This window comes from Chelonia mydas, chromosome 6, assembly GCF_015237465.2.
Source record: "Chelonia mydas isolate rCheMyd1 chromosome 6, rCheMyd1.pri.v2, whole genome shotgun sequence".
Taxonomy (NCBI): Eukaryota; Metazoa; Chordata; order Testudines; family Cheloniidae; genus Chelonia; species Chelonia mydas.
Genome location: NC_051246.2, coordinates 127639760 through 127665835, shown reverse-complemented (window position 1 = coordinate 127665835; position 26076 = coordinate 127639760). Strand labels below are relative to the sequence as shown.

At 48.8% G+C, this 26076-nt stretch overlaps 1 protein-coding gene across 2 annotated transcripts in view; it reads right to left on the bottom strand.

Moving 5' to 3' along the window:
- NEMF (nuclear export mediator factor) overlaps positions 1–4323 on the bottom strand; it is a 36284-nt gene extending 31961 nt beyond the window's left edge. Inside the window, exons 1-3 of one of the 2 annotated variants that reach the window (XM_037901378.2) lie at positions 4035–4323; positions 2229–2297; positions 1330–1432 (exon numbers count right to left, since the gene is read on the bottom strand). In XM_037901378.2, the coding sequence (XP_037757306.1) occupies positions 1330–1432; positions 2229–2297; positions 4035–4093 (231 nt within the window). In that variant the 5' untranslated portion in view covers positions 4094–4323. The remainder of the gene's footprint in view (positions 1–1329; positions 1433–2228; positions 2298–4034) is intronic. The other variant, XM_043548639.1, reaches the window with a different exon arrangement.
- Positions 4324–26076: the final 21753 nt, after the last annotated feature.

Sequence of the window (26076 nt, the reverse complement as noted above, 5' to 3'; positions counted from 1 at the left end):
CCAACAGTAATTTTCTGGTCTGGGAAGTAAGTCCCTTCCTGCAGTTGTTCAAACAGACCAGAGTTCCTGAAGATGCGAGCGTCGTGCACCTTTCCCGGCCATCCCACGTTGATGTCGGTGAAACATCCCTTGTGATCCACCAGTGCTTGCAGCACCATGAAAAAGTACCGTTGCGGTTTACGTACCAGCTGACCCGGTGTTCCGGGGCCAAGATAGGGATATGCGTTCCGTCTATCACCCCGCTGCAGTTGGGAACCGCAGCGCATTAAAGCCATCCACAATGGTCTGCACATTTCCCAAAGTCACTACCCTTGATAGCAGCTGGTCAATGATTGCGTTGGCTACTCGCAGCACAGCAGCCCCCACCAGTAGATTTGCCCACTCCAAACTGATTCCCAACTGACCGGTAGCTGTCGGGCGCTGCAAGCTTCCACAGGGCTGTGGCCTCTCGCTTCTCAACTGTGAGGGCTGCTCTCATTTTGGTGTCTTTGCGCTTCAGGGCAGGGGACAGCAGGTCACAAAGTTCCATGAAAGTAGACCTACGCATACAAAAGTTTCTCAGCCACTGGGAATCATCCCATACCTGCAACACTATGCGGTCCTACCAGTCTGTGCTTGTTTCCTGGGCCCAGAATCGGCGTTCCACGGCATGAACCTGGCTCAGCGCCACCATGATCTCCCAATCGCCACATGCCATGCTTCTAGGAACGTCTGTGTCCATGTACTTATCACTGTTGTAATCGCACTGTCGTCGCTTCCTCGCCCGGTTTTGCAGGTACTGCACATACTGCTGGATAATGTGCAAGGTATTTACAATGGTCAAAACTGCAGCGGAGATCTGAGCGGGCTCCATACTTGCCATGCTATGGCGCCTGCACAGGTAATCCTGGAAAAAGGGTGCGAAACATAGGAAAGCAGAGTGGCAGCAGAAGAGGTGCTGTTCGGTTCACGATAGCCGGTAAAAGGCGGGAAATGGTTGTCTTCTGTAGCTTTCACGCTCTTTAGTGGGGATACACAAGACCGAATGTATAAAATCGCTTCCAAAAATTCGAATAGAATAATTTCGAAATAATTTTGTACCGTAGACGTACCCTAAGTCTTAAAAACTATATTTTGACTGTTGTCAGGTACCAAGCATCAGTTCTGTGTCCCCCACCATTCTGCAGTTGCCCTTCCTTTCAGCCAGTCCCCACATCATCATCATCTGCTTGACCAAGACCCACTCAGCTAGCTGGCAATACTTTAATAGTTCATTTACATCTCAGATGTGAAACTACAGCATTACTCTCTCTTCTAAAGGAAATTTCAGAAAGAGAAAGATTAATTTACCTTCATTGCAAATCCAGATGGCATCATATTCTTTGGCCACTCAAACTCTGTTGTGTGAATCCGTATACCAGATTCAATTAGAAGTGTAGCTTTACAGTCTGGCCTGTTGACAAAATAAAGACTAGTTTGACACTTTAAACGCCACCAATTTGTCATTATACCAATGACATTTCATTAGAGCTGCACGCCACAGATAGCCCTACAACTTCAACTATAAGTCAAAGAAATCTTTCAGAGGAAGCTATGGTCAGAAATATTAGAACAGTTGAGATATATTGAGGCCAGGTTGGTAGCAAAAAGACGAAGTTAAAAACTAAAGTTTAAGATAAACTAAATTAAAAGGCTAGATATACTGAGGTTACTTGATTACTCCAAAAATATATGGGATTACCTTTTGTAGGAAGTCGTTTTGAAAGGCCACCCACCCAGAGCACTGTCCAGTTGGTCAGGTGCATTACAAATGGGAAAAGAGAAAGCTAACAGTCCAACACAGAAACTGGGTGACCAAAAGGGACTTTTCTGGCCCTATGTAAAAGCATCAGACTACACAGACTCATTGCTTCAGAACAGCAACTCCTGTGGTCATAACTGCTTATCATTACCACAGCATATGCACTGTTCTTGGTATTTACGAGAAAAAACTTTTAGGCGCAAAACACACCTGCTCTTCCACTTATTTTCTGTATTTTGTTTGTAAAAAGGGCAAAAACAATTATCTTCCTGTGATATTTCCTAAGAACTCCCATGATAAAAATATTTTTCTTCTTCCAGGGAACACCACAAAACTAGTTTTTAGCAAACTAGTTATAAAGGCTTGATAAGCAGCAATTAATACAAGACAAATAGGCTCAAATTTAAGGAGGAATAAAACAGAGCTCACAAATGTTAAGAGTTCTTACTTTTGAAGACGAATAAGATAGGTCTTATTATCCACATCATAGACATTGTTTACTCTCATTCCCAATAAGCTGTTAAATAAAAAATAAATACATTTTGTGAATCCAGTATAGAATTCATACAAGCCTGTCAGATAGATTCAGTTGTCACTGAATCTATATGTACATAAATAAGTTTCCTAGGTTACAATATATTATACAAATAGCATTTGAAGAGGTGATAGGGTAGATGCAGTAAAATGGACAAGCTCCAGGAGAAATTACGATACAATTAGAATATGCGGGGAGCACTATTAATGAAATAAATGCAAAAAGGAACTAAAATAGAATAGCCACTTGAACAAGACTTTAATGCAACTCCAGAATTTCAGCAACAATTCATTTTATGAGACACTAATGCATATGCATATCTCTGCATCAGCAATTTATCATTGAAGCCCCACTTACATTAGCAAACTAGCCCCCCTGGCTGATGACTGTCAGCAGTACATCTGGCTAAACAGGTGCTGAGAATGCTTGAAGAACTAGCCTGGATGGGACTAAAGCATTTTCAGCACCACCACAGAAAGCACAACTGAGAATTGATCCCGTTGCTGTTTCATTCACAGTTATTCAAGACAGCATAACATGGATGATAAAACTCCCATGTAAATCACACCTTGAGGGGTATCAGGGTTCCCTGGGTGGAAGGGTGGGGGTACTATATGAGTTCCAGGGGGTAGTGGGATGGGGTCTCAGGACTTCCATGAGGGACAGTGGAATGGAGGTGGAGGTGCAGTTTGTCTGGGCTCCAGTGGGGTGAAATGGATTGTGTGCGCACAGGGGTCAAGATGCCCCTAGTCTCCTACATGGGGCAATGGGTGTGTGTGCAGAAGAATCAGGGCTCCCATGCGAGGCAATGGGGTTGGAGATGTCAGGGCTCCCCTGGGGGACAGCGGGGTGGTCAGGGTTCTCCTGGCCTCTCACATGGGGCAACAGATGTTATGGAGCATCAGAGTTCCCATAAGGATCAATAGGGTAGGGTGATTCCCAGATCTCTAACATGGGGCAACAGGGATTCCTGTGGGAGGGCTGTGGGTGGGGGTTCCCAGGTCTCTCACACCTGGCGGTGAGGTGAGAGGTTCCTGGGGGCAGGGGGGAATTTGACAAGGGGGCTCCTGTGGGGGCAGTTCCCAGTTTCTCACATAGGGTGGGGGGGTTGGTAGGGCAGAGGCATTCCCAGGGGGCAGTAGGATGGGGGGTTCCCCAGTCTCTCACACAGGGTAGTGGGGTGGGGGTTCCCATGGTGGGGTCTCATGTGTGGTGGGGTGAAGGGTGGTTGGGGGGCAATGGGGTGGGGGTTCCCATGGGGGGAGTTCTCATGGGGGCAGACAGTACCAGTCAGGGTGGTTGGGGGGCAGTGGGGTGGGGGTTCCCATGTGGGGGGGTGCCATGTGTGGGGGGGCAGTACTGGTCGGGGTGGTTGGGGGTTCCCATATGGGGGCTCCCATGTGTGTGGGGGGGCAGTACCGGTCGGGGTGGTTGGGGGGCAGTGGGGTGGGGGTTCCCATGTGGGGGGGTCAGTACCGGTCGGGGTGGTTAGGGGTTCCCATGGGGGGGAGTTCCCATGGGGGGGCAGTACCGGTCGGGGTGGCTGGGGGGCAGTGGGGTGGTCCCAGGAGGGCGGCAGAGTCGGGGGGGGGCTGTTCCCGTGGAGGGGGTTCCAGCGCGCGGGAGCACCCCGTGTGGGGACGGGGGGGCTGAGGGAGGGGTCCCGGTCTCTCGGCGGGGGCGGGTCCCCAGACACCCCCGGCCGGGCGCTGACGCTACCTGTCCCTGAGCTCGGCCAGCACCGCCCGGATGTCGATGGTGTTGAAGCGGGACTTCATTGCGGGGCGCCCCTGACACACCGCGACCCCCACCCCTGGCTCCTCACGCTCCCGGACACCAACGGCCGCACATGCGCAGTGCTCGTCCCTACGGCAAGCCCCGGCAGACCAACTTGTGCGGCGCGTTTGGGGCGGGTCCGTGCTGGCGCCGAGAGCCCCGCGCGGCGGGGGGAGGGACGGCCGCTGCCGGTGGGGCGCGCCACGCTCCCCTTCGCCCCCGACCGGTGTAGGGCCAGTGCCTCCCCCGCATTCCTGATTTTGCCTTTAGCTCCTCTCCTACTGCTGCCTCCAGCTGCTTGACCCCCCGACCAGTCAATTTCCGCCCCCTGCTCAGACCCTGCCCGCCCCAGCTCCGATGCGCCCCCTTTGGACCCCTGTCAGAAGCCGCCCGCGCAACCCTGCGAGTGTAAGGGCAGGGGAAGGGCAGCGGCTTCAGCAGATGAACGGAGCATGCTCAGTGCCCCGAAAGTGGCACGTTCCCACGCCGAGCGGGTCCCACCTGGCAGCGGGCACCGACACGTCCAGGATTCTGTATGCGGGGCGGAGCTCCCCACACCTGGGCTCCTGGACGGGGGATGCGGGCACCGAACCAGCCGGGGACCGGGGTCTGCTCTGGGAGGACAGCGGAGCCCACACACCGACACGAGAGCCCGGGGGCCGGGGGGAGCAGGAGCATTCCCCTATGGCAGCCTGCCCCCGTCTGGCCCAGGCACAGAGCTCCCCAGCGCCCTTTAAAGCTGGAGATGGGAGCGGGGAAACCCAGCCGGGCGCCGTGGCTTGCGCCTGTGATCCCAGCTCCCGGGGAGGCTGAGGCCGGCGGATCGCTGGAGCTCGGGGGTTCTAGGCTGCGGCGGGCGGTGCCGAGCGGGTGTCCGCACTAAGCTCGGCAGCGATATGGTGATCCCTGGGGAGCTTGGGGTCACCAGGTTGCCTAAGGAGGGGTGAACCGGCCCAGGTCGGAAACGGAGCAGGTCAAAACCCCCCTGCCGAGCCCTAGTGGGATCGCGCCTGTGAATAGTCCCTGCAGCCTAGCCTGGGCAAGGCGCTGAGACGCGGCCTCTTTTTGTCCACACACCCACCGGGCATCCTGGATGGCGGGGAGGGAGGCACCATGTGCCAGAGGCTCTGAAGGGAGGAACAGGGACACCCTCACACCAGCTGTCTTGCAGCCAGGGCTGCGATCTTGATTTACAATCATTGAAACTCAATCTCTGGCGTAAATAGAACGGAACAGTGCACGTTTTCCTTGTTTTTTAAGGCAAAAATCCTGATCTTTCCAAGGGGAGTGCCTGCTTACATTTTTCGTTTGGGGAAGGATTTGGTTTGCACTCAAAGATCTGTCTGTGGGTGTTAATCCGCGATCTGAAGGGTCAAAGGCAAACAGCATTTAGATGAGAGCGCTAGTGCTGCCCCCGTCTGGCCAAAGGGTGGAACTGACCAGCCGCCTTGCAAGCGGGGGCTGGGAGGGACCTGGGCACGCTGGGTATAAGGGCTCCTGCGTTGTGTGTAATCCTGGCTAGGTAGTAGGAGGCTGAGGCGAGCTGGCGGAGTTCAGGGCTGCACCCTGCTATGCTGAGCAGGTGTCTGTGCTAAGGTTGGCGTTAAGATGGTGATTCTGGGAAGTTCGGGGTCCCCAGGTTCCCTAAGGAGGGGTGAAGGAGCGCCCCCCCCCGGAGCAAGTTAAAACTCCCGCGGGGATTGATAGGGGGGCTGCTGCACCCGTGAACAGCTGCTGGAGCACCCCTGGGCAAAACAGCGAGAGCCCGTCTCTTCTTATACACACCCCCCCCCCCCGCTCCTTTATCGGGGGTGGGAGCACTCACACCCTGGGGATCCTGAATTGGGGTGGAGGGAGGCACCCATGCACCAGGGACCCTGTAAGGGCGAAGAGCGGCACCCACGCACCAGAGATCTGTGGGGGGAGAGTGGCACCCACACACCCAGGATCTTGCATGGGGGGACAAGGGCATCCACACTCCCGGATCCTCTACAGAGGGACGGACACCGACACGCCCAGGATTCTGTATGCGGGGCGGAGCTCCCCACACCTGGGCTCCTGGACGGGGGATGCGGGCACCGAACCAGCCGGGGACCGGGGTCTGCTCTGGGAGGACAGCGGAGCCCACACACCGACACGAGAGCCCGGGGGCCGGGGGGAGCAGGAGCATTCCCCCATGGCAGCCTACCCCCGCCTGGCCAAGGCACAGAGCTCCGCAGCGCCGTTTAAAGCTGGAGATGGGAGCGGGGAAACCCAGCCGGGCGCCGTGGCTTGCGCCTGTGATCCCAGCGCCTGGGGAGGCTGAGGCCGGCGGATCGCTGGAGCTCAGGAGTTCTAGGCTGCAGCGGGCGGGGCCGAGCGGGTGTCCGCACTAAGCTCGGCAGCGATATGGTGATCCCTGGGGAGCTTGGGGTCACCAGGTTGCCTAAGGAGGGGTGAACCGGCCCAGGTCGGAAACGGAGCAGGTCAAAACCCCCCTGCCGAGCCCTAGTGGGATCGCGCCTGTGAATAGTCCCTGCAGCCTAGCCTGGGCAAGGCGCTGAGACGCGGTCTCTTTTTGTTCACACACAGGAGATCCTGGATGGGAGCATCCACACGCCTGGGATCCTGAAGGATCCCATGTACTAGAGGTTATAAAAGGGGAACAGGGACACCCACACACCAGGTGTCTGGCAGCCAGAGCCGCGATCTTAAGTTACAAACGGCAAGTGATGGGGAATCGACCCCGTCCCTTGCGGAGCTTGTGGCGCTGGGTAATTCGCTTCACTGTTATAAATGACAGGTTTCAGAGTAACAGCCGTGTTAGTCTGTATTCGCAAAAAGAAAAGGAGGACTTGTGGCACCTTAGAGACTAACCAATTTATTTGAGCATGAGCTTTCGTGAGCTACAGCTCACTTCACCAGCAGGAGAGTGGGGTGGGAGGAGGTATTGTTTCATGGTGTCTGTGTATATAATGTCTTCTGCGATTTCCACAGTATGCATCCGATGAAGTGAGCTGTAGCTCACGAAAGCTCATGCTCAAATAAATTGGTTAGTCTCTAAGGTGCCACAAGTCCTCCTTTTCTTTTTACTGTTATAAATGGTCATTTCCAGTCGGGATTTTGTGACATCGACTTCAAGCCAACGGGGTCTTGTTCAACCTTCGTCTGGTGAATTAAGGAACCCTTTAAAATCACATATTCCCCCCTCTGGGAATTTTTAAAACAGTGTATTTAAAGCGGTGATTAACTGACGGGGACAATCGAAGCAGGATCAAAGACAGGTCCAGCGGACGGGCGACCCGTCTCACCGGGCCCAGGGGCCGCCTGCCACAGCGAGACCTACAGGCGCCTGTGCCCCTGCCTGGGCCGGGTTTAGCCCTCGGACACCCTCTGCCAGCGCCTCCCCCCCACTTCCTGCTTTTCCCTTTAGCCCCTCTCCCGCTGCTGCCTCCAGCCGCAGACCCCCCCCCCCCGTCAATTTCCGCCCCCCGCTCACTCCCTAGCCCCGCCCCCGCCCCGCCCCCTTGGCCCCCCGTTAGAAGCCGTCCGCAGAGTCCTGCGGGTGTAAGGGCGGGGGGAAGGGCAGCGGCTTCAGCAGATGAACGGAGCATGCTCAGTGCCCCGTACGTGGCACGTCCCTACGCCGAGCGGCATCCCGCACGACACCGGCCCGGGGGACGCCCGCAGGCCGCTGTTTCCCGGCCGGAGGGGGCGGCGCTAGCGGCGGTCCGGTCCGGCTCCCGCCTCTCCCGGAGGCTGCCGTCGGCGAAGCAGGGCTCGGAGAGGAACGTCTCGGCCCGCTCCAGCGCGGGTGCGCCGGTAGCTCGGCCCCGGGGCCTGGCCAGGGCGGGGAGACAGCTCCGGAGTCCGGCCGCCGGGGGATCCTGCACCTGTGGGCTACTGCGCATGTGCGGTGCCGGGGGGGCGCGGTGGGGAGGGCGCGCCCCAGGGGCGGGGCCTGGGTCCCGCTTCTCCCTGTCGCCTAGCAACGGGCAATCCGGGCTCCGCCCCCGCCCCCCGTCCCAGGTTCCTGGCCCGGGCTCCCCCTGCGGCCGCTGCGGGGAAAGAGCGGGACGCGCACCCCGGCGGGTCCCTCGCGCCGCTCTGGGGAAGGGCCCGGGCCCGGCTGTGAACAGCCATGGGGTCAGCCCCGGGATTGCCGCGGGAACCAGGCCCTGCCGTGCCGCAGGCTCCCAGGGCCACGGGGGGCCAGTCCCTGGGCCCAGATCCTCCCGGGTTCAGCCACCTAAACCCCCCTGGAGTCCTACCTTCTCTGTGCCTCAGTTCCCCACCCCTGCAAGGGGGGTCACAGCCCTGCCCTGCCTCCCAGTGGTGGTGTAGGATAAAGACCTTAAAGATTGGGAGGTGCTCAGCTCCTACAGTAATGGGGCCACAGGAGGGATAGCTCAGTGGTTTGAGCATTGGCCTGCTAAACCCAGGGTTGTGAGCTCAGTCCTTGAGGGGGCCATGTAGGGCAAAAATCTGTCAGGGATGGTACTTGGTCCTGCTGTGAAGGTAGGGGGATGGACTCAATGACCTTTCAAGATCCCTTCCAGTCCTACATTTCTATGATTCTACAAGACAGACTACAAACAGGCAGAGATATGCGAAAACACACACACTCCCAAACAGAACCACATAGGGTAATGTATGATATAAAAATACCCACAAACCAACCACACACAACTAGCCCATGGATCAGGCTGGACTTGTTCCTGTCACTCTCATTTCACACGCCCTTTCTTCCAAGTGTTTGTCACACTCACTTGTTGCATCTTGTTTTAAATCAGGCCCTGTCCCTGCAAACACTGGCCAGGATTCCACAAGCTGCCCTGCGCACTCGAGTCCTTACACCTACAAGGAGTTCCATGGAAGCCAACGAGGGTCTGCTACATGTATGCAGGGATCCACCCAAGTGGACCCATTTACGGGATTGTGTCACTTCTGCATGAGTTTGCTCATGTGAATAGTCTAATTGACTTCACTGGGGCTCTGCACATGCACAAAAGTCCTTCCATGTGGATCAGTTAGAGGATCAGTGGTTTTGGCCCCTACACATGTCTGAGCTCTGTACAGCCGTACAGCTGCAGGGGTCCACCCACACTCATCTCATTGTAAAACTGGGATCTTTGAAAGAATACGACTTTTTCATCTCAGCATTTACAAACATCTCCCTTTAATGTGCTACTTTATAGTCATCACTGCACACAAGAGAGATGATTAATCCATTTTAATTAGTGATAGCCCTGGGCCTTCTACTGAGTTTGACCCCATTGTATGGCAATTTTACACCTTCAAATACTTTTACTCACACCACTATGTTGTCACTGTTACATCAGCTGCATTGTAAATGAATCATAGGTAGAAAGGGGACCCCATTTCAAACCCTCTCAGGCTCAAACCCTGCTAGCAGCTCCGTGTAGGTGGATGCCTGCAAAGTCTTCGGTGAGCTTCATCCTAGGTGCAGTGAGCCACCCGCAATGATCAGCTTGTAAGATCGGGGCCTTCGTTGTGACAACTTCTCTGATGATCAGAACAGTTGCTGAAATCATTCCCAGAGGTGTAAGCAGCCAGAGAAGCTTGAACTCAGTCATGTATTAAAATAAACACTCTCTATCTCCACTTCTGCAAATGTGCTCAATAGGCATTCACATTGTCCCCTAAGAGTTTAATAAGCATGGGCTATTATGGAGCTAGAAATCAGACAAGGGCAGTCATTTAAAGATACATCTCTGTAAGAGAAGAATTTGGTCCCTGTGAATTTCCCATGTTGCAGAATTTGGCTTCCAGAAAGTAGCAGAGTACAGAAAGTCCCACACCGCCGTTGCTTGTTCTTGCCATTCACTCATACTGCACCGTGATCCTTTGTCCAATGAGGGTTTTGATCTGACCTGAATTGTTTTCAGGATGCAGTTTCTTGGGATTCTGCGGCTAAGTCATCCCACCCCCATGGTCAAACCCATGGTAGAAGTGGAAAGTGTAGGGGACAATTTCCTAGTGCAAGTGCTGGACGAACCAACTTGGGGCAGAGCTCATGGTAGAAGGCTCTGGGGGAGGAAATCTCCATGAGGAGACCCGAGCTGAGATACCTCCACATCATCCTGGTAGGGGGCGAAGAGGGAACAAAGCCACAAGCCCTGCACATCCCCAGAGCACCGCAGAAGGCTAGGGCTCTCCATGCAGATGCCTTTTACCTCCAGACCAGCTCTAGCCCCAAATTCAGTTGAAGGCAATGGGAGCACTGGCTCCACAGCCCCACTGAAAATCAGCCCCCAGGTGTCCCCAGTTGGGCACAAGAAATGAAGGCATCCAAAAATCAGTAGCTGCTTTTGAGAACGTTGACCTTCCCCTCTCTGTGCCTCAGTTTCCCCATCTGTAAAATGGAGATAATACTCCTCACCCACCTTGCTAAAGCACTTTGAATGACAAACACTTTGGAGAGACTGTAGAGAGAGAGGAACTTTCCTCACACACGGATCAAAGAGACCTAGCAGCAGCCATATTGCTTCCCACCCCTTTGACTGAGTCCCTGGAATGCCCAGTGAAAATATGCATATACTGAACAATTCTACACTGCCTTTGCATCTCTCGTGGCCACTAAACTGCTCCTCAGTGGCACATTGGAAGAGCAGATGCCCCTGACAATACTGCCTGGTGTTGGGAGGACAAGATATTCTTGTTACAAAGGAACATTGAGATAATCAGAAAGCTGGAGCCAGGGACCATCCTATACTTTGGCAGCTTTTCCTTAAGAGAGTCAAGAGCTTTGATTCGTTCTAAATTAGACTCTTCCTCAGTCACTCTGTGTGAGTGTGTGGATACAGAGAGAGAAAGTACATGGGTGTGTACCTATATGGGTAGGAAAAAGCAGGGAGAGGAGGCACAGAGCAGAGACAGGCACTAGGAAAAGACACCCATGGGGAATGGGGAGCAAGTGGGTTGAGGGAGGAAGAGCCAAAAAGGGACAGAAGGAAAGAAAGAGGCGGGGGGAGAAGAGAGAGAAAACAGGGAGGCCTGGAGGGAAGGAGAGCTGGGGAAACACAGAGGAAGAGCCCACAGGCCCCAGGGAAAGGGGTTGGAGGAGGTGCAGAGGAAGAGAATAGAAAAGAATGAGAGAGGGAGAAGATGAAGGGGGAATGAAAAGCATAGAGAGAAGAAGGGATAAAGAAATGACTCAAGGGGAGGAGAAAGCAAGACAAGCCACCACGGTATGATCCAGCTAGGCTAGTGGAGCCTGTTGTAATAATTTGGGCCTCGTACGCCTACCCTGATTGTAAGCTTAACTTTGGGTAAGTGGATAAAAAGTTGATCAAATGTTCCAATAACTCATAACAGGGAATGTTGATGAAAGGGAGACAGACTGAATGAGCCAAAACAGAAAGGCCAACTAGTAACTTGAGGACAGTGTTAAGATCATGCCTGGTCAACAAGAGAACTGTGGGGCTGGAAATCAAGGGACCAAAACTGGTGTGTCGGAAATGAGGTCTAATTGGTGGACAAAATAATAAGAGGAAGGACTATTCCACCAATCGCTCCCTTTGGGGTCCGTTAGAAAAAAGACCTTCGGGGGAGAATGAAGTGCTCTGACTAGCTGGGAGATGGGTGGACAGGAAGAAGTGAACTTCACCGCACGGCTGCCACATCCACCATCTCCTAGGGACCTCAGGATCCACCGTAACGCTGTTGGCCTTCATGATCCTGATCCTGATGCCGAGAAATGTCCTGTCCAGACTAGGCCTCAGAGAGAGGGACCCAGATGACACGTCCACCTCCACTGGCTCCAAAGCCCAAACACCACCTAGGATGTAAACTTTGGTTCCTGCTGTCACCACCGCCCCCACCTTTGTGTGTCGTTTTCCTTCCCTCCTATTTCTCCTCTTTCCTCTCCCTCTCCTTTTGCCTTCTGTTTAGTAAGAGTCTGGCCAAGACTGCATATTTTGCAACACTGCTGTGCTCCTGTGACTAAAGAGGTAGCAAAAAGCAATGTTCTAAGCAGCCCAATGCTGGTACAAGTTTGCCAAGTCTCAGAGTGGCTGATTGCACTGTGTGCTGTGCCTTTGTTGAGGCCTCACCAATATCAAATAGAGGGGAACGATCACGTCCCTCGATCTGCTAGCAATGCTCCTACTTATACAGCCCAAAATGCTGTTAACAGTGTGCCCTTGTTGCCAAGAAGGCTGACACATATCCAGCTTCTCGTCCACTGTAACCCCTAGGTCCTTTTCTGCAGAACTGCTGCCTAGCCATTTGGTCCCTAGTCTGTAGCGGTGCATGGGATTCTTCCGTCCTAAGTGCAGGACTCTGCACTTGTCCTTGTTGAACCTCATCAGATTTCTTTTGGGCCAATCCTCCAATTAGTCTAGGTCCCTCGGTATCCTATCCATACCTTCCAGCGTATCGACCACTCCTCCCAGGTTAGTGTCAACTGCAAACTTGCTGAGGGTGCAGTCCACGCCATCCTTCCTATCATTAATGAAGATATTGAACAAAACCGGCCACAGGACCAACCCTTGGGGCACTCTGCTTGATATCGGCTGCCAACTAGACATGGAGTCATTGATCACTACCTGTTGAGCCCGACAATCTAGCCAGTTTTTTATCCACCTTATAGTCCATTCATCCAGCCCATACTTCTTTAACTTGCTGGCAAGAATACTGTGGGAGACCATATCAAAAGCTTTGCTAAAGTCAAGGAATAACACATCCACTGCTTTCCCCTCATCCACAGAGCCAGTTATCTCGTCAGAGAAAGCAATTAGGTTAGTCAGGCATGACTTGCCCTTGGTGAATCCATGCTGACTATTCCTGATGACTTTCTAAGTGCTTCAGAATTGATTCCTTGAGGACCTGCTCCATAATTTTTCAAGGGACTGAGGTGTGGCTGACTGGCCTGTAGTTCCCCAGATCCTCCTTCTTCCCTTTTTTAAAGATGGGCACTACATTAGCCTTTTTCCAGTCATCCGGGACCTCCCCCAGTCACCATGACTTTTCAAAGGTAATGGCCAATGGCTCTGCAATCACATCCGCCAACTTCTTTAGCACCCTCGGATGCAGCGCATTCGGCCCTAGGGACTTGTGCTCATCCAGCTTTTCTAAATAGTCCCGAACCGCTTCTTTCTCCACAGAGGGCTGGTCACCTTCTCCCCATGCTGTGCTGCCCAGTGCAGTAGTCTGGGAGCTGACCTTGTTCGTGAAGACAGAGGCAAAAAAACATTGAGTATATTAGCTTTTTCCACATCCTCTGTCACTAGGTTGCCTCCCTCATTCAGTAAGGGGCCCACACTTTCCTTGACTTTCTTCTTCTTGCTAACATACCTGAAGAAACCCTTCTTGTTACTCTTAACATCTCTTGCTAGCTGCAACTCCAAGTGTCATCTGGCCTTCCTGATTTCACTCCCGCATGCCTGAGCAATATTTTTATACTCCTCCCTGGTCATTTGTCCAATCTTCCACATCTTGTAAGCTTCTTTATGGTGTTTAAGATCAGCAAGGATTTCACTATTATTTACTATTTTTTCTACACATCGGGATGGTTTGTTCCTGCAATGTCAATAAGGATTCTTTAAAATACAGCCAGCTCTCCTGGACTCCTTTCCCCCTCATGTTATTCTCCCAGGGCCAGGGGATCCTGCCCATCAGTTCCCTGAGGGAGTCAAAGTCTGCTTTTCTGAAGCCTAGGGTCCGTATTCTGCTGCTCTCCTTTCTTCCTTCTGTCAGGATCCTGAACTCGACCATCTCATGGTCACTGCCTCCCAGGTTCCCATCTACTTTTGCTTCCCCTACTAATTCTTCCCGATTTGTGAGCAGCCGGTCAAGAAGAGCTCTGCCCCGATTTGGTTCCTCCAGCACTTGCACCAGGAAATTGTCCCCTACACTTTCCAAAAACTTCCTGGAATGTCTGTGCACCGCTGTATTGCTCTCCCAGCAGATATCAGGGTGATTGAAGTCTCCCATGAGAACCAGGGCCTGTGATCCAGTAACTTCTCTTAGTTGCCGGAAGAAAGCCTCGTCCACCTCATCCCCGTGGTCTATAGCAGACTCCCACCACGACATCACTCTTGTTGCTCACACTTCTAAACTTAATCCAGAGACTCTCAGGTTTTTCTGCAGTTTCATACCGGACGTCTGAGCAGTCATACTGCTCTCTTACATACAATGCAACTCCCATACCTTTTCTGCCCTGCCTGTCCTTCCTGAACAGTCCTTCCTTTACCATGTCTCTACAGTCCCCCTCGTCCTCTCCAGCCCACCTGGTCCAGGCCTTGATCACCCACCCCATTAACTCTGCCCTCCCCCCACATCTCCTCTCATTCCCCTTCAGAGCCCGCTGTAAAATCATCTCACCCGTCAGACCAGCCCATTCTGATCCCTCCCCTGGCTCCCTCGCAGGTCCTACACTAGAGCTAGCAAATTCCCCAAATATGCATTTCTCAGGGCCACCCAAATCATGCGTGAATTCAGCAAATCATTTCAGCCACACACAAAAAGGGAATGTTTTGTTTTAAAAGTCAAACCAATCTGTTTGGACCATTCCACAGCAAAATGCTGTCACTTCTCATTTTGAAATTGAAGTAACTTTAAAAAAACAGCGGGCGGGGGAGGGGCGTTGAAAAACATCCAGAAACAACCTGAAACGAAAAACCAAAACAATTTTGTTTCAGGCCACACCAAACCAATATTTTTTTTTTTTTTTTGTATTTCTCCAACTGGCCCCCAAACTGAAAAGCCACTGATTCGCTCAGCTCCATTCAGCACCTGAGTGCAGCTCCTTGTTTAGTCTTTGCAAACTTCGTCCCCACCTAGCTCTCCGGGCTCATTCCCCCACCACTCTCCCAGTCATTCCCTTTGTGTCCTTCCCTGACTCTCCCTTGCCAGCCCCCTGCCATGCTACTCCTCAGGCTAACATTATTCTCCCTTTCTCCTGCCCCAAACTTCCCTCAAGTTCCTCCTGAAACAAGATCCTGCTCAAGAGAATGGGAAATCAAATAAACCAAGCAAGAGATTCTCTGCTCTTTGGGGTCGGGCCTGTGCCCTCCCGTGTTGTACAGCCCCCAGCATGCTGTTGGGACTCATGGGTCCTGCGCTCTGACTGCCTTTTATTGCAGCCTTTAGGGAGGGGATTTAGTGTCTGTGTGTATCCTTAGGAAAGAATCTTCTCAGCCCTTTTATTCTCTCAGCCCTGGGCACCGATGCAGCTGTGGCTGGATGAGCAATTGGAGCAGCTCACGCTGAGACAGATGGCCAGTGCAAGCTCATGCTTCAGGGATTCCGTGGTCACTGAGGGGTGAGGAAGGAATTTTTTACTCATATGTCAGAGAACAGCAAAGCTTGCCAGGTGCATTGTGCGGATTTCACCTTCCCCTTTGCTGCTGCAAGAGGCAAGCTACTGGAGTGGACTGACACAGAATCATTTTGCACCTTGTGGTCGAATCTCCTTTTCTCATGACACATTATACAGACAGGGTTTGTGGGGAGGCCCTGGGGCTCCCTTGGATTAAAATTCCCAACAAAAGCCAAGAGCAATCCTCCCTTAATCCAATCTGGGAGGATGCAAACCACAAGGCCCTCGCCAGACAGCCCCAGCCCACCTTGCCTCTGTGATGTCAGCAGTGGCCCTGTGTCACAAAGGGGGTAGGCCCTGTGTCACAAAGTGGGTAGGCCCTGTGGCTCAGTGTGCTCTGGGAGCTGGAGGAGGGAGCACACAGCTGTCTGGGCTCTGCTTTTCAGACAGTTGGGAGCTCTTTTTGGAGTGTATAGCACCTGTTTACACAGAACTCACGGAGGAATCCACATCCTCACTGTCATCTGCGATTATATGTGAGACATCAAAATTCTTCTGTGGCTTGACCATCCCAGCACAGGGGTGAGGGACCTTTCCAGATACTCCACAGAGAAGCGGGGGGGATCTTCCAGTTTTCCCGCAGGCTGATCTGGGGGAAACATTCCAGTGAGGGGCTGGGAAAAGGAATCTGAGCTCTCCTCTTCTTCCCTTCCTTCTTCCATCTCCCTGCCCCCTCGTTCTTCTCCCTCAGTGCCCCTTCCTCTCTCTTCCTGATTCCTCCATGAATGAGGGTGGATAAAAAAATCAATTAAAACATCAAAAATATCAGATTTGTTTCTTCAAATTAAATACATTTTTACAGATAAATCTATTTAAAATTTAAATGTGAAAGTATGACAACCTCTATTCAGGCTTAAATTTAATATAATCTATTAATATAACTGAAATTAAATAAGCAAATATTCTAAACCTCCTTGCTTGCTGTCAAAGTTTTAAAGAAAGTCAAAAGCATTAACCTGGTAGATGTCGCTGACTAACCACTTGGAAGGAACCAGAGTTTGCTGAAGTTCTAAACCCTCTTTCGATGGCAGTAGCCTCTTCTGCAGGTTCAGAGAGAATATTTTCTTCATTTCAGTTTATCCAACTAGTTCAGTTCAATGAGTAGTTCATCTAAAGTTTAGGACTCAATTGGGAGTTGAAAAAGCAGGGAAGTTTGTTTTCCTCTTCTAATCTATGAATTAAAAAGGCATGTGAGAGGATGAGATCTATTAGTTCTAAAATCTCGACGGACGTGGTGACCAGAAAAAAATCAGTTCAACTGATCAGTTGAGGATAATACTTCTTTTGTTTAATAAATCAGTTAGATTTAAATGCAAAACAGGTTTCTTTCTTATGCACCCAGTACATTTAAAGTCATTTTCTTTAATAACAAACCATTTTAAAACGCTTTTGTGCATTTTTAATTGAATTCCAATTTCCATCTAAATTTAACTTGACACAAATCATGAGTGAAAGATAATCGCCATCCAGTAAATAGGAAATGTATGATTCACCATTTTCTATCACAATAAAAAATGTAAAAATTAAGACTGAATAACTGTATGTTAAGCGATATAATTGCTTACACAAGTGTGTATACACCTAGTGTATCCTCAGGGTTAGGAAAAAGAAGTATGAAATTATACCAAGCGCTGAGAACCAGCCTTTCTTTAGGTAAATATCTAAAAAGACAAAATGGAAAACAAGATTAAAATCACTGATTTAATTCAAGATTTCCTGTGCTTGCTGATTTAAATCACAATGAAAATCATTAATTTGACTTGCTCTGATTTAAACCAGTCCATATTGCCATGAACTGGGTGTGGGGTGGAAAGAGGAAATTTTAAATTGTGTTGGCTGTCAAGTAATTTTATCCCAAAACATAGTAAAAATATTTTGTTTAGAGAAACAAGAAATGCTCGGCTAGTTCTTACGATCTCTTTTCCTGACAATTCAGGGTGTGACTCCACTATTTGAGTCACAGGGGTTCTTTTACATACCTGAGGGCAGTGGTTCTCAAAGCTGGTCTGCCGCTTGTTCAGGGAAAGCCCCTGGTGCGCCAGACCGGTTTGTTTATCTGCCAAGTCCGCAGGTTCGGCCAATCGTGGCTCCCACTGGCCACAGTTCACCGCTCCAGGCCAATGGGGGCTGCGGGAAGGGCGGCCAACATGTCTCTTGGCCCGCTCCGCTTCCCGCAGCCCCCATTGGCCTGGAGCAGTGAACCACGGCCAGTGGGAGCTGCGATCGGCCGAATCTGTGGACGCGGCAGGTAAACAAACCTGTCCAGCATGCCCTGGGCTTTCCCTGAACAAAGTGGCAGACCGGCTTTGAGAACCACTGCCTTAGGGAACGCCATGATGAAAGCCAAGCAAAATAATCACTGTTATAAACCATGGCTATTTTATTATTAAACAAAAGAAAACACTAAACAAAACAACAAAACACAAATGATAAAAGGCTGATTTCTGTTCAGTCTCATCTGTATGCTTCTCTCTGGAGAGCTTTTAACAGATTACACCTTTGTGAGCAGGCTTGCCTTTGATGGGGCACTTTTCTTTTGGTAAGTTGAAACCAAATTATTTCCCCAAATTATTGTGAGTCATAGATACTAAGACTGTTTGTGGATGGGCAAACTAATTTTAAGAGCAGGCAGATCCTATTAATAAATAGACTGTTTCTATAAATGGGCAAAGTAAGCAATTTTAACTAAATCCTCTGAAATAGAAGAAAGTAGTTACATTACTTAGTTAGAAGAAACCATTTAAGGAGCTGTCTCGAGACTGGCCAATTAACAAAATATTTAGAATCTTAAATTCAGTTAAATCCCACTATTTCTCCGTTTCCCAATGTTTAGCCCTTGTCTCTTTCCCAAATGCATGGTCTAACCATTTAGTGGTTAACAGGAAAAACTGTTAACTTCTTAAATTACAACAGCATTTCTGTATCACAACAAAACTGTTACAAGAGTTTATAACTCTCATCCCTTGGCAGGGTTCTAGTTAATCTCTCTTACCAACACATGCTGAAGTTTTAGGGAGGTTTCCTTGGGCTGGTTTCTTCGGGAGTCTTCTCTCTTCTGTCTGTGTCAGCTTCCTTGTAGAGAGGGAGAGGATGAGTTGAGTTTGAGCAGGGTAGCAGAGCGTGTGTGGGGTGCTCACTTAGAATTTTTATACTTGTCTCTTCCCTATTTCTGTACAATTTTAGAAAAACACACCTTTCTCGCCTTTCATTGGCTTCGTACATTCATGGAGCCTCTTCATCTTATGGAAAGGTAGTTTGTTAATGTGTATATGTGTTAGGGTTCTAAGTATTTCTTGACAGTTATATTTCCTTTGTTTTTGTTGGAGAGATTCTCTGAACATCTTCAAATTTAGTCTTTTAACTCTTAACTTATTCCGTTCATTTTCTGAGATATTTCTTCAGTTTCATTAGGGTTCAACAGGAAATGAAATTCTGTTTTTAAAAAGTCCAAACCTGTGGTTTATGTAAAGGTTTTTAGTTCTCGAAGCAGTCTTTTAAAATTAAATCATTCTTAAGGAGTCTTTAGCTTAAATAGTGATTGAAGAAGTTGTTGATTCTCTAGAACAATTGTTGATGATGATTCTTCTTATCTTTCTGAGTTGGGGGAAGGAGTGGCTAGAGCTCTGCCAGTAACTAATTACTTCCCCATTAATATAATAAACAGTCGAGACTTAAATGTTTTCTTATATTGGTAATCAGCTGAGCAAGGTCATTAGATTTCATGTTAGTACATAATGCATTTTACCACACGTAGCAATGATATTAGAAAACCACATTAGATACTTTGCATTCAGTTAAAATACTTTGCAAATATGCCCTCCAAAACAGTTTGCCATTTCAATATTTTAGAAATCAACTAAGGTTTTCTAAAAACTTTTTCTCAACTACACACCTTTTTCTCTAAAAATATAAGGACACAAACAGAGGGTTTTCTTGCAAAGAGGGGCTGGTAGAGCCCACTTTACAGCCTAGATTTATTGTTCTAACACATCCCTAAATTCATTTTGGAATATCCAACATAAATAACATCCTCACATTCTCCTGCGAGGCCAGATCTTTCCTAAAACATTTTTCTTTATAACATTTGTTTTATTGAGAAAGGATTAGATCTATAATAAACTGGCATCTTATAGAAGAGGGAGGTGTTCTGCTGTAGATAAAACACTCTTTTGGGTGCTTTGATTCTTGACCCAAGGTCCTTAGAGTTACAAGTGGTTTGTTACAGCAATTAAACTGCTATTAAATATTTTGTACAAAGCACAAATGCCAATAATCTGGGTGAACAGTGGTATATTAACGCAGGGTGCTATATTAGAGAATCACAACTGTTATTATGAGAGTAAATGTCTCATCAGCCTGAAAATTCAGAAGGATGTCCACACCTGCTTCTTCACTGGTGTGCACGGTTGCAGCAGTGACCCAAGCAGTTGCAGTGACTGCTTGTGCAAACGATCACTGTGATCTGTAACTGGCTGACTGTGTGTCAAGCGACCACGGATGGGGCTGGAACTGTGGGTGCTACTGAGCCCCACACGTGCCATTCCTGGAAACAGGTGCCAATGCATTTTTTGTGACTGAGATGCCCACGTTTTTCACACGTCTATTACAAATGGCTTTGTGAGTCGTGATCAGATGCTGTCTCAGGCAGTGCTGGTTTGGTGGCTGTGCAGTGAGGTGGGCCAGAATAGGTCACTTCTTGGTCAGAACACACCTCATAAACTCAGATACCTCCTGGGGCCAAAGGGGGATCGAGCCGCCTTGCTGAATCCCAAGGAAGAGGAGAGGTACCACCAAGGAAGGGGGATCGCACATTTCAGTGCTGCAGCTCTTTGCATCTACCGCCATCTGAGCCTCGCAATGTCTCTGGCTCCTTGGGATTCTCCAGCTCATGAGTTATGTCCTGCTGGCTGAGGGGAACTCAGTGGAATCCCCTTCAAAGTCCCTAGTCAAGCAGAGAGCCTCCCCATGTTAATGGAGGTTCCCCCCACTTGGAGCAATTCCAGCCATCTTGGGAGCCGCAGACCGGCACGGAGAATGGAGCCTGGGTCTCATTCCACATGGCAATGCAGAGCACGGGGCACCGGAGCGCTAGCTTGGCCTCCCAAGAGGGAGGTGGGAATGTTCTGAGGTCTGTGCAGTAGAAGAGAAACTCCTCTCATCTGTTCACATTGGTTCTTGTCTTAGGAGTCAATATGGGGCTTTTGGACCATCTCTGCCAAAGACTGACTCAGACTATTGGTGAGTAGGAATTCTGCCCAGAAGAGTCCCCCATGATACAGATTTACCCCAGTTCCCCTCTGATTCCTATTGCCCTTCCATAGAATCAGTTGCATGAAACGTCACCCCATAGAATCATAGAATCATAGAATATCAGGGTTGGAAGGGACCTCAGGAGCTCATCTAGTCCAACCCCCTGCTCAAAGCAGGACCAATCCCCAATCAAATCATCCCAGCCAAGGCTTTGTCAAGCCTGACCTTAAAAACTTCCAAGGAAGGAGATTCTACCACCTCCCTAGGTAACGCATTCCAGTGTTTCACCACCCTCTTAGTGAAAAAGTTTTTCCTAATATCCAACCTAAACCTCCCCCACTGCAACTTGAGACCATTACTCCTTGTCCTGTCCTCTTCTACCACTGAGAATAGTCTAGAACCATCCTCTCTGGAACCACCTCTCAGGTAGTTGAAAGCAGCTATCATATCCCCCCTCATTCTTCTCTTCCGCAGACTAAACAATCCCAGTTCCCTCAGCCTCTCCTCATAAGTCATGTGTTCCAGACTCCTAATCATTTTTGTTGCCCTTCGCTGGACTCTCTCCAATTTATCCACGTCCTTCTTGTAGTGTGGGGCCCAAAACTGGACACAGTACTCCAGATGAGGCCTCACCAATGTTGAATAGAGGGGAACGATCACGTCCCTCGATCTGCTCGCTATGCCCCTACTTATACATCCCAAAATGCCATTGGCCTTCTTGGCAACAAGGGCACACTGCTGACTCATATCCAGCTTCTCGTCCACTGTAACCCCTAGGTCCTTTTCCGCAGAACTGCTGCCTAGCCACCACTGCCCTTCTGAATGACAGGATGGACACCTTTCCGAACGGACAGCACAAATCTGGACTCCAGCCAGCCAGGCCCCACTGACTCTTCCGTCCCAGGTAGGAGTCAGCAGCCTTTCGCTGTGACAAATCACCACATTTCTATTTCTGTCCCATCAGGAAGTTCCATCCCAGTGCACAAAGGATCATTCAGTGCCTCAGTTTTCCGAGCTTCATAATGGGGCTAATAAGACTCACAATCTTCACTGGGGTCTGGCAGGTGTGGGTAATGTTTGTAAAGGGATTGGAAGAGGAAATGCCCAATCTCAGTGTTAAGTAATATGACACTGTCCGGGCAGTGATTGGTGGAAATCCCTCGCCGGGGTTCCATAAAGTGCAGACAGTTCCCACACAGTTGTATGTCCCTGTTGCCCCCAGGGCATTCTATTAGTGACCATGATTGCGGGACATTAACCCACCCTCTGCCTGTATCCACAGACACAGAGGAGCAGAAGGAGGCCCAAAAACAAGAACCAGGACCACAAACCCTGGCTGCAGGAGCGGGCAGCCACTGCAGCACTTTCTGTGCTGAGCCTCCTGATCCAGGTAGGCCCATGCCCAGTACTGAGTGCCAGGAATAAAGGGGGAGAAAGCAGCCACAGTGACAGCAATAGCCCAGTGCTGAGAGGGCAAGAAGAGACTCCACCCAGGCTCTGTGCCCTACTCTGCACATGCACATAAGCCACTGCTCCACCCTACACACCAGCCTCCGTGCCATCCCACGCTGGGCTAAAGCCCTGCTGCCACAGGGCAGCACTGGAATCACCACCGGGCAGCCTGCGTGCCAGTAAAGGGAGAACTGACCCACCCGGCAGCTCCCTCTACCAGCTCAGCTCCCCAGTGGCTCTTCAAAAGAGCAAAAGAATGGCCATGCTGGGTCAGACCAATGGTCCGTCTAGCCCAGTACCCTGTCTTCTGACAGTGGCCAATGCCAGGTGCTTCAGAGGAATGAAAAGAACAGAGCAGTTATCAAGGGATCCATCCCCAGTCATCCAGTTCCAACTTCTGGCCGTCAGAGGTTTAGGGATACCCAGAGCATGGGATTGCATCCCTGATCATCTTGGCTAACAGCCATTAATAGACCTATCCGCCTTGAATTTATCTAGTTCTTTTTAAGCCCAATTACACTTTTGGCCTTCACAACATCCCCTGGCAATGAGTTCCACAGGTTGATTGTGCATTGTGTGAAGAAATACTTCCTTTTGTTTGTTTTAAACCGACTGCCTATTAATTTCATTGGCTGACCCCTGGTTCATGTGTTATGTCAAGGGGTAAATAACACTTCCCTAGTCATTTTCTCCACACCAGTCATGAGTTTATAGACCTCCATCATGCCTCCCCTTCGTTGTCTCTTGTCAAAGTTGAGCAGTCCCAGTCTTTTTAATCTCTCCTCATATGGAAGCTGCTCCATCCCGCTCATCATTTTTGTTGCCCTTCTCTGTATCTTTTCCATTTCTAATATATCTTTTCTGAGATAGGATGACCAGAACTGCACATGGTATTCAAGATGTGGGTGTACCATGGATTTATATTGAGGCAATATGATATTATCTGTCTTATTATCTTTTCCTTTCCTAATGATTCCCAACATTCTGTGGGTCCCGACCGTCAGCATTTCGAATGTGGAACATTGATCACGTCGGGACGGTCGGGACCCACACATCTCCTTGTAGTCTGTTCATTTGGCTGTGTACAAACTCAAGTACGTGCGAATAAGTCAAAATGCCTGGCCGTAGTTGCGAACAATGTCAAAAGTCGCCCGTAAATGATATTTTGGCCTGGCTCTGATGTAGTATTTCATTTTTTGTGGTTGCGGTGTTTCACCGTGTGTGTGGGGTTTAGGATCCGTGTGCGCGCGCACATGTGCACAGCTTAGAGGGAAGAGTGCTTAAGTCCCAGGCAGACTGCAAAGAGTTACAAAGAGATCTCACTAAACTGGGTGACTGGGCAACAAAATGGCAGATGAAATTCAGTGTTGATGAGTGCAAAGTAATGCACATTGGAAAACATAATCCCACATACAAAATGATGGGGTCTAAATGAGCTGTTACCACTCAAGAACGAGATCTTGGAGCCGTAGTTGCTAAGGAACTGCAAAGCGTTGTTTTTGTGACTGAAATCTTTCAAAGGCATTGGACTTCATACATTTACACGTGATGTTTTACCATTTTCCCGCTTTTTTTTTTTGCTTTGCACAAACTTCTGGTATCCTGATCTGAATGATCTCCTGTTTGCCCTTTTGAGGAGCCACGCTATTAAGCGCATTGAAATAGTAGCCATATAATAAATGTATTAATTTTAAATAAACCAATCTGGTAAAAAAATCAATCCCAAAATGTCACTGTGTAGAGGTCTAAAGCATAAAAGAATAGCGACTTCATTTAAATCTGATGGCTGGATGAGACTATAGACACGGTTACACCAAAGTCACATAGTGCAATGCTTGCTAAATTTTGTAAAATATTCACGTTTGATGAGGACAAGGGAGTTGTTTGTGTATATTGTTGAGATGCCAGAGCTTCGGGAGAATTTTCAACAGGAAGAATGTGGAACGATATATGGAAGTTGGATTTCTTAAAGCGTCATCTGTCAAGTCTCATATAGATGGTTTAACAAGACTTAGAAACAAAAACCCTTCCTTACGGAGCGGATTGCTTAGCATGATTCTTGAAAGTCCAGCTGAAAAGCAGAGACGGCAAATTAATCTTGAATGCAAGCGTTCAAACCCAGAAGAAATCAAGGTACTTACTGACAGTGTGGCATTGGCTATTAAAATGAACAGCTCGGTGCTTTCTTTTCAGGATATTAATGACCATATGGAAAAGTATGTGCGCATACCAGTGAGCTGGGGAAGTAAAAATTATGCTTTTGAATTTCTTGAAATTATCAGCTGCATTGTCCAAAGTGACCTCATGCATGAAATACAATCGGCAATGTTTCACACTCTAGCTGTTGCTGAAAGCACTGCTATATCCATTAACAGATCCTTGATACTCTACTTTAAATATAGATCCATAAATTCTGCAGACTATAAAACTTTGTTTGGGGAGCTATTACCATTTCAAGAATGTGATGCTGTTTCAATAGTGTCTGCAATCAAAGAGTTTTATAAGTAACCACCAACTTGATCTAATAAAAATGGTGATGTTCACATCTGATGGTACCTCCGTGATGTTGGGCAAACTCAATGGCGTGGCGGCTCAGCTGAAACATGATATTCCACACTTAGTCCAGCAACATTGCGTTCCGCACCATGAAGACTTGGGGATTTCTGATGCGTGGAAGGAGGTCAAACTGATAAGAGATATCAAAACCTTCATGAGAACTGTCTACACGGTGTTCTGTTGGTCATCCAGGAGAAAATGCAAATTTCAGGAAATAGTGGATGCTTCTAAATATGAGTCAGTGGCTTTCAGGCCACTCAATGAAGTGCGCTGATTATCGAGGCACTTTGCACTGTGAGCAATTATTCGCAACTATAATTCTCTTCTGGAATATTTTGAGAAGACAAAGATATTGATCCAGTTTCTAAATACTGCCACAAAAAGCTGAATACCATAGAATACCGAATAACATTAGAAGTTTTGAATGTTGTTTTCTCGGAGCTGGCTTCACTATCCACGCTGCTCCAGAAACGGGGCCTTACACCTCTTGAAGCATTTCACCTTGCCCAAGGTAAACTGAACAAGATCAGAAGACTTTGGAGATTCAGTCTTATGGCGTGACAAAGTTCAGGCTCTCTTAGATAATGAAATTGATAATAATAATGAATATTAATAATGAAATTGATACCAGTTCCATAATAACTTTCATAAACAACTTGTGTGCACATTTAGCAGACAGGTTTCCAGAGGATGAAGTCCAGGAGTGGTCCACTTTTGATTGTGCAGCAATAGTTAAGTGTGACTTCAGTTTTGGAATTCATCAGGTCAAATCCCTATGTTCAAAATACAAAGATTTTCGTGCTGAAGAGAGTGTTATAATCAGTCAGTACAATGACTTCAAGTTTGCAGTAGCCGAAAGAATCAAAAGCCAATTGGTTTTAAGTTTCCTGGATATGGTGACATTTGCTCACCAGAACGAACAGTTTCAGGATCTTGCAAAGTTGATGGATATTGGAGGAACATTCCTAGCATCAAGTGCAGACTGTGAGCGTGGCTTTAGCTTAATGAACTCGCTAAAAAACAAACTACAGAATCGTTTACAAGTAGATCATTTGGACATGCTGATGTGTATTAAGAGTTACCAGCTGGATAGAGGACTGATAGATCTGGACAGAGTTTATATTGAATGGGCAAAGGAAAAAGATTGCAGGGAAAAACAGTAAGGTTACTTTAGCAGTCTTTGACATTTCGACCAATAAGGAAATTAAAATGCATTTGTAATTACATATCTTATTCTTGGCTGATAATCATTTATGGATATTTTTTAGGAAAATTTTAAATTTAAAACACAAACTCTTGTGTTTCTTTTTTTATTTATGATGTCTCTATCTGAAAACCCATATAAACTGACATAATGGCAACTTATTAAATTGTCTTCATGATATGTTTATCAAAATCTTTTCG